Below are 12,506 nucleotides of genomic sequence, written 5' to 3'. Positions count from 1 at the left end.
TGGACCGGCTCCTCCAGACTGGCACCCACTCCTCTGTGAAAGAGAAGCACCAGAAGCAAGTCCTCCATCCTGCGTGGGTTCCGCTTGCCAAGGCTTGTTGGGTCCTGACTCGACTTCGACGCCGCCGACAGCAAGAGCCTTCGTGGGACAGCTCACCTCCTGGTCCTGGTCGTCCTCGACATCTCCTGGTACCCGTGGCTGCTGCGACAAGCTTCACCTCTTCACCTGCATCTTCACGACATCGCCTGGTTCCTCCCTGGTTCCTTCCTGGCTCCTGGCTGGTGACCTAGACTCTGTCCCTTCTGCTTGCAGGTTCCTTCCTTCTTGATCCCCACCTTGGGATCCACCGGACACTCTTGACTGATTGCCTGTCAGCAACTTTCTGTCAGGCATCCATAGAAGTCCACGACGAAACCCGACGCAAGTTCACACCTATGCACCCGCAGCCCGTGGGCTAAGTAACTTGAGTACTCCGGTGCTCACAAGGGTAGTGACTATCCTAGGGTCTAGTTTCCGAGTCTCGACTTTCTAGCTATACCAGAAATGTCCTAAAACTGTTAAATTCTAACTACTAGTAATTCTATCGACCTTTACGCATTACGCGTGAGTGTTTCCACTCTGCACCTGAATCCCGTGGGTCTCCCACTTCCTAACCTTTGGTAGTGTAGTGTAGCCCCAGCGATTGCCTAGGCCTAGGCCTATCCTGTGTTCGTGACAGTGGTCCTTATACCACTTACTTAGTATTTGGTTGGCGTGGCCCCTAGGGCCTAACTGTATTACTTACCTGTGTGATTTAATGTATGCATAATTAAGACTGTGTTGTACTTACCTCGAATCTCATAAAGAGTGCTGAGGGTTTGACTAGAAAAAATACATTCTATTTGTATATAAATCTGTTGTGGTGTCCTTTCATTTGGTATTCAAGGGGTTACACATGGTATAACAGCTGGCTTCACATGCCCTTCAGAGTTTAGCCTAAGACTGCTCTTGTCCATGCTACCACTAGGATAGCTGGTCTATAAGGTTGACTTTACAACCAATCACCATAAGGGTTGTTTGGACTGATACAAGGTGTACACTAGAATTAGTGTCATCATATATCAGGCCAACTTCTCACAGTTTCCCACTAACCATTCCCGGGTGGCTTTTGCCATCTCATACATGACAGGGGACGCTGCCAGTTGGGCGGTACCCTTGGCTAAATACGATGACCCACTGCTCACTGACTGGAACTCCTTTCGCAAGGAGTTTGAGAGGGTGTTTGACCGCAGAGCCACCACTTTCTCAGCAGACCGAGAACTGCTGGAACTCAGGCAGGGAAAACAGGACTTAGTGACATATCTCACCCAGTTCAATCGCCTTATAGCTGAAACGGCATGGCCGGAAGAAAAGAGAATGTCTCTATATTATCAGGGGCTGCGGGACGAGATGAAGGACGTGCTCGCACAAATCGATCCTCAACCTACTACATACACAGATCTAATGAATCTCACCCTACGACTGGACCATAGGTTGGCCGAAAGGAAGGGAGAGAGGGTATACGCTCATGTCGAGAAAGCAGAGAGGGGCACCAGAACGACGGGTTCCTCCTCAGAGGCCCAGACAGAACCCATGGAGGTGGGGGCAGTCAGAGCTCCGTTGTCTCGAGCAGAACGAGAGACACGCAGGGCCTCTGGCTTATGCATGTATTGCGGGAAGAAGGGCCATTATGTGCGGGAGTGTCCCGTAAAGCCCAGGAAACCAAGCGGGTATTTGTCTGATAAAAAAGTGGCGGTCACCATGATCACCACCCCTCTTCCCGACCAAGTGGTCCACGGAGAGAGAACCGAAGCACCCCAACTACAGGTCTTGCAGCTGCCCTCATTGGCGGTAATAGACTCGGTTGCTTCGGAGTCCCACATCCTGTTGCCCATGCTTCTGGCTGTGGGTACATACGCCCATGAGGTCGGGTAATGGTGGACTCGGGAGCCACCGGGAACTTTATTGATAGCGGGTCGGTGCGGCGCCTGGGGTTGCAGCGTCTCCCGTGAACCATTCCGGAAAACGTCTTAGCAGTAGATGGGAAGCCGCTGAAATCTGGGCCCATCACTGAAGTCACAGAAACTCTCACACTGACCAAACCAGGAAATGACTGGGATCACGTAGAGGAGTTGGCGTTGAACATCATCGAGGCTCCTCAGTACGAGATTATCCTCGGTATGCCATGGTTGGGAAGACACAATCCCACGATCGATTGGAAGCAGAAGACAGTAGAATTCGAAACCGAATAGTGTAGAGAGAATTGCTTGTGTGCTCACCCTACCCATCTCTTGGCTCTCACACAGGGATACCATATCGCTACAGCCGCAGAGAAAGAGACGGTTCTTCCCTCAGTTTATGAAGAATATAGGGAGGTGTTTAGTGAAAGTAAGGCCGAGCAGCTGCCACCACACCGAATTTATGACTGCCAGATCGACTTGATACCAGGGGCACTCATGCCTTCTTGTAGAGTGTATGCCTTATCAGATCCAGAAACCGCTCACCTGCGCAGTTACCTCGAACATTACGTGAACCTCAGGTTTATTAGACCCTCCCGTTCCCCTGCGGCTTCGCCTCTTTTTTTTATCAAAAAGGCCAACGGCGAATTACGGGCATGCATTGACTACCGCGTGTTGAACCGAAACACAGTTCGCAACCGATACCCTCTTCCACTCATCCCTGTCTTGTTGGACCAGGTGAAGGAGGCAGCCGTCTACACCAGATTGGATCTAAGAGGGGCCTATTACCTGGTCCGGATAAGAGAGAGATGAGTGGAAGACGGCGTTCAAAACGCGCTATGGATTATTCGAATATATGGTTATGCCGTTCGGGCTTTGTAATGCCCCGGCGGCATTCCAATATTTCCTCAATGATGTCCTTAAGGAGTACATAGATAAGACCGCCGTCGTGTACATAGACGACATACTGATTTATTCCAATGAGCGCACATACAGCACGTGTCACAAATATTACAAAGATTAAGGGAAAACAATCTGTTTTGTAAGTTGAGCAAATGCGAAATCCACGTTGAAAGAGTGGAATTTCTGGGGGTGGTATTAAGTCCCTCCGGGCTGTGCATGGCTGAGAGAAAGGTGGGGGCAGTGCAGGAGTGGCCGATCCCGAAGAATGTGAGAGATGTCCAGTGTTTCTTGGGTTTTTCCAACTACTATAGAAGATTCATTTTGCATTTCTCTCAACTGGGGGACTGGGGGAGAATGTCTGCAATGTCTGCATTGTCAGCATTCCGTCCATCATTTGTTTGTTGTAACGCTTTTCGCCCTAAGTGGGATGGGTATGCCCAGACGTGGGTCCCGTGCTCACTACGCCACTGGAGTCAAGCTATCCTGGCTGATGACGGCTGATAGCCAGAAACCGGTCCTAGGATGCTTGATTCCGGTCCAGGGAAGACATTGCTTGGCAGTTCGGGCTGGACTGTTCCCATGAGGCACAGGGTCAAGACTGATTTGCATATGGCCATGTCTGAACTGGGTTGGCGTAGTGGGCAAAAGAACAATGGATTTAACCCAGATCTCTTGACTGGGGGAGAATGTCTGCATTGTCAGCATTCCGTCCATCATTTGTTTGTTGTAACGCTTTTCGCCCTAAGTGGGATGGGTATGCCCAGACGTGGGTCCCGTGCTCACTACGCCACTGGAGTCAAGCTATCCTGGCTGATGACGGCTGATAGCCAGAAACCGGTCCTAGGATGCTTGATTCCGGTCCAGGGAAGACATTGCTTGGCAGTTCGGGCTGGACTGTTCTCATGAGGCACAGGGTCAAGACTGATTTGCATATGGCATGTCTGAACTGGGGTGGCGTAGTGGGCAAAAGAACAATGGATTTAACCCAGATCTCTTGACTGGGGGAGAATGTCTGCATTGTCAGCATTCCGTCCATCATTTGTTTGTTGTAACGCTATTCAATTAATGCAGAACAACACGTGGACTATAAAGCCCTGAAAACTGCTGGAATGAACAGCAGAGTTCGATTATGATTTGGAACAGGGACGGGGAGGAATTGTATGGATGTTCGGTGGCTGCTTGATGGTTCAGGGCTCTGGATGTCCTTCTTGGGTGAAAGGCATCGCAATATGGAACTGGTGCATATTAGGTGGAGTGTATGTAGAGACACATTTATTAAGGTGTATTTAGTGAGACCTAAAGAGAGTAGCGATGGTGTATTACTGTTGTTCTTTATGTAATCTTTTGTTGCAGGTATCCTCCTCCCCGCTGGTCCCTTCCTAATCCCTTTCCCTCACCTGATAGCCCTAGCACTCTGTGTTGGTTTAAATCCAGAGTCGGGGACATCTGGAGGTGGAACCCTTTGTGCATCGGTCAAGACCGACGGAGTGGCAGTGGAACGTGACACCCTCCTAAAGATTTTTTTTTTTAAAAAGGCCATGCTACGGGGTTTGGGGTCCCGGGGGCTGATTAAGGCCTCGGTAGGGGGGCCACGCGGCCCCCTTCCAATTTTTGTTTAAAAAAAAAAAAAAATTACACGGCCCGGGGGATGGGGTCCCCAGGGCCAATAAATTTGAAAAAGAAGGGGGCTACACAGCTCTCCTTCTTAAAAAAAAAAAGACCGGCATTGTGCCGGAGGCCACGCCCCCTCCTTGCAGCACTCTGCAATCGCGCCCCCTGGCGAGTTGTAAGTTGGGGAATTAATTCCCCTTCAATACTGAGGGTCCCTGAGGGCCAACTAGCCCAACAGGTATCTCCAGTATGCGCCAGGGAGCTGTGTTGCAGACAGGTGTTCTGAGGCCACGCCCCTTTTTACACCTCTCTGCAACGCAGCTCTGTGGTGCTTACTGGAGGTACCTAGTGGGCTAGTTTGACCCTAGGGACCCTTAGGATTTAAGGGGACTTAATCTCTCAACTTAGAACGGCCACAGGGCGTGTTTACACAGTGGGGAAGGGAGGGGACGGAGCCTGAGGTGACGTGTGCAAACACGCCCTATGGCGCGTTTTAAGTTGGGGAAATAATTCCCTTTCAATCCTGAGGGCTTACTAGCCCACCAGGTGCTTCCAGTAAGCGCCACTGCGCTGCGTTGCAGAGAGGTGGTCCAGGCCGTGCCACTGATACACCCCTCTGTAATGCAGCTCTGTGGCGCTTACTGGAGGTACCTAGTGGGCTAGTTGGACCCTAGGGACCCTCAGGATTCAAATGAACTTAATCTCCCAACTAACAAGCATTTGCAATGCAATCGGCCTCGCATTTACATGAGTTTGAGCTATTGACATTGCAAATAACAATGCCTTTTATTTTTGTTTTTGTTTTTAAAACATAAATAAAAGGCATTGTCATTTACAATGCCAATAGCTTAAACTCGCGTAAATGCGACGCCTATTGCATTGCACATGCTTGTTTGAAGCTGCATTCGAAACGCACTGCAGTGTTTCCTTGGGGATGTTTACTTCATTTCCTAATCTTTCCTTACTTTTCAAACATCACTAAAGGCGTAGGCCGAAGATGCGCGTTAGCCTTCACAACGCTTAACATTGCCAAGAGACTATGGATGTGAGCTTTTCATTTTTTGAGTAAAAATCAGCAGCGTACTTAACAACTTCTGTAAATATCAGAATGTCTAACAAGCCTATGCTTACTGCAGTGTGCTGTTATACACTTTATATTCTGCTTTAAATTACTTTGTGAACACACTTAAAGGTTTTCTGTAGCTGCATTTGAAACACGCTACAGTATTTGTTGGGAATGGTTACTTATCTCCCAAACTTTCCGCACTTTTCAAACGTCATAGAACACCATAGCCTTCACAATGTTTATCATTGCCAAAAAATATTCTGGTGATGTTTTTTGGTTAAAATAGAGTTTTAGGGAGCTCTTTAACAATATTGAGCCAAGTGGGAGTGTTTTTGTTCCCTAGGCATCAAACCTGTTGGTATAAGAAACATTCACTTGATCGGCAACACAAGTCTTTTGTTGCAAGGGCATTGGGCACAAAGCAAATTCCACACTGCCTATGTGTAGTTAACATCGGAGTGGCTCTCAGAAGGGGATGTGAAGATCGTAAAACTCCCTTTCATCTCCACGCACACTTGGGGCCTCCACAATGGGGAGGTTTCAAGTATGGCATAGAAGACGCCATCAAATTACCTCAAGCCCAGTACAGATACCCCATAATTCATAGGCTTATCTACAGGAAAGGCATAACTGGTAAACGTGAGGAGAGGGAAGGATTGGAGATCTGGGAGAAGATGGCCAATTTTATTGGGATTAAAAAATTACTTAAAAAGGCTGATCTGTATTTGACGATGTAACTGCTGCAGTTCACAAGCGGCCCTTGCAGACGGTATCTGTCCACGAGAGGCTCTTGGAGGCCGGAGCTCTTGGTGCACAAGCAGCCATCACAGCAGCGTATTGTGCATACAACGCTTTCTATCCAGCCCGATGCGGAGCTTGCAATAGCCCTCGCGGCTTGGGTGTTTCTGGGAGGCCTTAGAGCCGGTGAATGTGCACGCGAGGCCTCGCGCCTGTGTCTGCTCACTAAAATAATAATAAATGTAAAGCGCATAGCGCTGCTCACAGAAGTTCCCTCAGACGCTTTAAAATCAGCCTAATGCACACGAATATTACTCGACCACCTGAGGATTAAATCAGTAAGGGGTATGTATCAATTATCAAATCAAATACAGGCTAGTCTCTGCGTTTCCCCATTTATTGGTATAGGTAAAGAGAGCAATATTGCAGACACTGCGGTGGGTGAGTGGCTGTGTCCCACGTGGCTCTGCGGGAGGGGACGGCGGCTGCAGAGGACCTCAGCACCAGTGATGGTACTGCTGGACTGGATTTGAGACGGAGAAGAGCTTGTGGAAGAGCTTGTGGACTTTGGTGATATGAGGTACTTCCGCCCGACCTGGATGGGGTGAGGAAAATCAGGCCTGCAGGGAAGGAGGGATCTTCTAATCACCATTAAGGGGTCTATAACAAGCACGGAGCCTTTCCAGAGGAAGGCGGAATATGTGGAGTGGAGGTGAGCTGCGGAGTGCTGGAGGAGACGAGGAGCAGGCGGGAGAACCAGAGGACGGCTGGCTTTGCAGGACACAGCAGCAGGGAAAAACACTATCTGCATCGCTGTGGACATCTGTGGTGCTGTGTGGGTAGAGTGGAAGAGACTCAACACGGTGCTGCGAAGCAGGGTTGGATTGGAATTAAAAATCCACCCAGGTGCGAAAAAGAAAAGTATCCCACATTTGCATATTGCCTTACCGCAAAACTGCTTCAGCGAAATCTTATTAAAACAAGGCAGAGCAACGCGTTCCTGAAACTGAAACAGGACTGCGCCGCAGCCAATCTCTTGTCTTTATGTGGTCATATGTTTGAAACACATGGCCCTATAAAGATAAGAAAAGCCTTTACTACAAACGTAAAGCAACCGAGCCAGTCCAACTGGGACGGCTCTAAAAGAGAAAAGTGTCCGTCACTAGACGCTCTTTTCCAGTGGCTGGCCACCGTTTAACATAAACGGTGATGCCAGCCAGTGGAAAAGAGGGGCGGGGCTTAAAGCCCACTACAGAAATCTAACCTAACTCATTAAATCTCGCCAGCGAGACTGCGTATGTCTGCTCAGTCTACGCCAAGCGAGACCTAAAAACGGCCACAGGGCGTGTTTACACAGTGGTGAAGGGAGGGGACGGGGCCTGAGTTTCCGTGTGCAAACACGCCCGGTGGCGTGTTTTAAGTTGGGGAAATAATTCACCTTCAATCCTGAGGGACTCTGGGGGCCAACTAGCCCACCAGGTGCTTCCAGTAAGCGCTACTGTGCTGCGTTGCAGAGAGGTGGTCTAGGCCATGCCCCTTTTTACATCTCTCTGCAACGCAGCTCAGTGGCACTTACTGGAGTACCTAGTGGGCTAGTTGGACCCTAGGGACCCTCAGGATTCAAGGGGACTTAATCTCCCTACATAAAACGGCCACAGGGCGTGTTTACACAGTGGGGAAGGGAGGGGACGGGGCCTGAGGTGAGGTGTGCAAACGCGCGTTTTAAGAGGTAGTTTTATTCCCCCTGCCCTATTATATACTAGGGGCTTACAGAGGAGGTCATGCTAATCACAGGGAGACCTCAACGCATAGTGTTCCCTAGTGTATGTAGGTGTTTTCACTGTATTCTAAGTGTCTTTTAACATAGCACTGGCTCTAGGACTGGTTACTCAGACTCAGTTACCACCAGTATCCGTCTGAAAAAGTTGAGGGTACAGTATGATTTTGCAACAAGGCTTCTTTCTGCTCTTCTGTTTGTTCTTTCTGCACTTTTCTTTGTCTTTGAGGACTACTGTTGCTTCTTTCTGCATTTCTTTTTTTTCTTTCTATACGTTTTTCCTACTTTCTTCACATGTCCTATCTCCGTAGGTATAGTTAGAAATTAGCATTTAAAAAACCTTTGAAATTCACTGAAAAAACCATAGGTTTCAGGCACGTTATAGTTAGGAATTAGCATTTAAAAAAAACGTAGAAATTCAGTCAGTTATACAATCAATTTTTTTTTTTAACCCCTTCAGTGCCCATGACGAGCTGGACTCGTCATGGGCCGCGGTGGCGCTGTGCCCATGACGAGTCCAGCTCGTCATAGACCCCGCCCGCTAATGCAACGGCCGGCACTGGGCGGGGAAAGGGGCGGGCACTGAAGGGGTTAAATTATCCATTTAAACACGTATATACCCATTTATTCTTCCATCGACCTTGAGATATACATATATAAAACATATTTAATTTTCAGAAAAACACACATTCACTGGATGATGTCATCAGTGATGTCATTTGAGATGTCATGAGTGATGTTATGAGTGATGTCACTCACCATGTCATGAGTGATGTAATATGTGATGTCATCAGCAGTGCATTATGGGCGCGCGAGTTATAGTTAGCTGAACTAACTATAACAGGGGAATTTCAATGGTTTTGTACGAGTGAAAACGCGCCCCCTGGCACGTTTGCGGATGGGGAACTAATTCCCCTTGAATACTGGGGGTCCCTGGGGGCCGAACTAGCCCACCAGGAACCTCCAGTATGCTCCAGGGGGCTGCGTTGCAGAGAGGTGTTCTGAGGCCACACCCCTTTTTACACCCCTCTGCAACGCAGCTCTGTGGCGCTTAATGGAGGTAGCTGGTGGGCTAGTTGCAACCCAGGGACCCTCAGGATTCAAGGGGGGGTAATCTCCCAACTTAAAACGCGCCACGGGGCGCGTTTCACAGTGGTGAAGGGAGGGACGGGGCCTGAGGTGATATGTGTGCAAACACGCCCTGTGGCGTGTTTTAAGTTCAGGAATTAATTCGTCTTCAACCCTGAGGGTCCCTGGGTACCAAACCACATTCACTGGATGATGTCATCAGTGATGTCATCAGTGATGTCATTTGAGATGCCATCAGGGATGTTATCAGTGATGTCACTGACCATGTCATGAATGATGTAATATGTGACATCATCAGCAGTGGATTGCGGGCACACGAGTTATAGTTAGCAGAACTAACTATAACAGAGGAATTTCAATGGTTTAGTACGAGTGAAATGTCCAGCTAACTATAACAGCCCTGAAACCTATGTTTTTTTCAGTGAATATATATACACACATATATATATTTTCCATCAAATTGCCCAAGCATTTTAGGGGCGCACTCACGGCAAGACATCACCAGCCGGTTCCTCCCTCACAGGTATCACCATCGGCCTCTTTACTTGGGAAATGACCACGCAAAGCTTCTTTAGTTAAAATCTTTATAGGACCTTCAAAGCCTTTGCTTCTTCTTCAGAGGTCGCCATTCAAACAGTCACAGGATACTCTGTGCAGACTCCGCCTTTAGTAGGACGCGCTTGGTGCGCGCTCTGCATTCTGGGATGTGTAGTTGTCAGAGCGTGTTTCACCTTAAGTAGGTCCTGCGAGACTGTTCCTTTTAAGGTTAATTTTCTCTCCCTGAGTGGGCTGCCAAGAAGTTTTCATGGTCTTGTTATGTCCCGAATCGCCGTACCGCATAACAGTTCGGAATGGTTCCGATCAGCGGTCTCCTCTTTTCTGGATGTTGCTGCCCCCCACGGCAGGACTGCCGAGTTATTATTTTCCATCAAATTGCCCAAGCATTTTAGTGGCGCACTCACGGCAAGACATCACCAGCCGGTTCCTCCCTCACAGGTATCACCATCGGCCTCTTTACTTGGGAAATGACCACGCAAAGCTTCTTTAGTTAAATATATATATATACCTCCATTACATTAATGTAGAATGTAGAATATGTGTTCTAAACATATATGAAACACAAATTAACAATAAAGCACACATATATAACATTGTGTGCACCACATGTTATGTTCATGGTATGTTACTTCCCCAACGTATTTGTTTAGTGCCATTTTTATTTGACATTCTTCTTTTTAGTTGGTAAAACCACTATGTGGTGTGTCAAAGTTACAACTGTTTATAAAGACCATTATATTTTTGTAAATTTGTACCTCTATTTAATTTTAAAATTGCCTCTCTATGTTTCCAGAGATTAGGCTCTTTGACTACAGTACTGACTGGAGAGCAACCCAGCTCAAACAGGATTTCTCTTCACAATTTATCAGCATCCCGATTGGATTCCCTTTCGACAGCAACTTCTATAGTAGCCTTTACGTGAGTATCGTGAAATTCTTCAGCATCAGACTGAACATTACTGGAATACAAGACAAGAGAGTCAATAGAACCAGGGCAAGATTTCAGGATTAGACAACAGTATGCCCCCACTCTTTCCCCAAAGAGTACAGTTCATATAACTTATCATCTACAAAAAAGGTTTAAAAATAGATAGTGTTAGCGATAACTTTCCTCAGCTACACTCCGCCCTGTGTGCATCAAGTTGATTATGACAATAATCAAATAAGCCCCAGATACACATTTGTCCAAAACAATGAATCTCCCACATTTTGAGCAGGGTTCAAGTTTAGTTACTTCACCATGTACCAAAAATAATTGTTGATAAAAAAGGTTAGAACTTCCCAAAAATATTATATAAATTTGGCTTTCATAAAAAATGTAAACAATTAGTTGACCGAACCTAACATTCGAAGTGTTTAAATGAAGCTGGTACATTTTCTGCCAGTTATTTTGATTTAGAATTACACTACCGTTTTTAACATTTTGATTTTTATTTACCAATATTAATCCGTGCTAAGCAGTTTGGTTTCAAGTTGTTTTAATGCAGTAAAATGTTGTCAAAAAGGATCTAGGAGATATATGTTGGATTTTTAAGGAACCGTGGGCAGATTTTAGAAAGTGTTAAAGCTAACAAATGTTGTGTTGTTTAAATGCTATAAATATATCCATGATTTTTAACATTTTGACATACTTAACTGAAAATATAGACACTGATTAAAAACATTTCAGGTTGGAATTGTTTGTTAGTAAAGTGGATCCAAAAGGTTATATAAGAAGTTTAATCTTGTTAGAATCATTAGTTTAAATGCTTTATGATTTCTGATTTGGGTTGGCGTATCGAAGATGAAAAATGTGTTTATTCTATTTACAGGATTTAAAGGGACTTCTGTAACATATATTTAATTGTAGGAATGAGGTGGACAGTTGGGAGTATTCCAGATGACATCTACCTTAATACTGCAGATTAATCAGTACAACAGATGTGGTTATCTCCACTGGTAAACTGAAGTTTAAAATAAAATCGGTTTATCAACCCATGCTATGGATACACTCTTATTGCATGCAGTCTACCACAGGTCTTTATATATCTGCTAGTTCAACACCCCATCACCGCCGTCCAAGTCTTTGGTAAGCCCCACAAAAAGAAGGAGTCTAAGAAGTTGAAGCACTCTTTGACTTCATTGCGCTGATCCAAGTCCTTGGATTACGAATGAGAACCACATGGCCTGCTAAATACTGATGCATCCTGCTAGTGACTCATGTCTGATGGCATATGCTGGCTTATAATGAAACCAGAAGTCTTAGTGGGTGCAGCATCAGGGGAATCACTCTGACCTGGTCCAAATATTTAAGGGAACTTCATAAGACCTGCAGTGGTGGATAACAAACTGTGGCATACCCACTGACTGCAGTGACAGATGTGATACTCCTGGGCTGGGGCGGCCATCTGGGAGAAGTGGAGATCAGAATACCCTGGTCTCCAACGGAGGATTTGCTCCACATCAACTTGTTGCAGCTATGGACGATCTGACTGGTATTGAAAGCCTTTCTTCCTTCGATCAAGGGTAGGCTGGTGCAGGGGTACACGGACAACACCACTGCAAAGTGCGCAATGACTGTTTGGTTGGCCCTTTTGGGCCGCTCAAACAAGTCAAGTGCACTTTCCCCGTTCTCCATGCAGGCTGCATTACAGCCCCCATTCCCTGGTTGAGCGTTGAACCAAGATGCCCAAAACCAATCAACACTGCATTGCAGCGTTATGATTGGTTAGGGAAGCCCGGGTGCCTTCCAATCACAATGCTGCATTGCAGCGTTGTTATTGGTCAGTGAGACCTGTCTGTGCTTCCGT

General features: G+C 46.8%; 1 protein-coding gene across 1 annotated transcript in view; it reads left to right on the top strand.

Moving 5' to 3' along the window:
• LOC146788619 (uncharacterized) overlaps nucleotides 1–12,506 on the top strand; it is a 1,185,638-nt gene that overhangs the window by 146,276 nt on the left and 1,026,856 nt on the right. The window contains exon 15 of the mRNA XM_085635786.1: nucleotides 10,512–10,636. Coding sequence (XP_085491912.1) covers nucleotides 10,512–10,636 — 125 coding nt within the window. The remainder of the gene's footprint in view (nucleotides 1–10,511; nucleotides 10,637–12,506) is intronic.

This window comes from Triturus cristatus, chromosome 11 (assembly GCF_964204655.1).
Source record: "Triturus cristatus chromosome 11, aTriCri1.1, whole genome shotgun sequence".
Classification (NCBI taxonomy): Eukaryota; Metazoa; Chordata; class Amphibia; order Caudata; family Salamandridae; genus Triturus; species Triturus cristatus.
The sequence above is the reverse complement of the archived record's forward strand: the minus strand, read 5'-3'. Positions and strand labels throughout refer to the sequence as shown.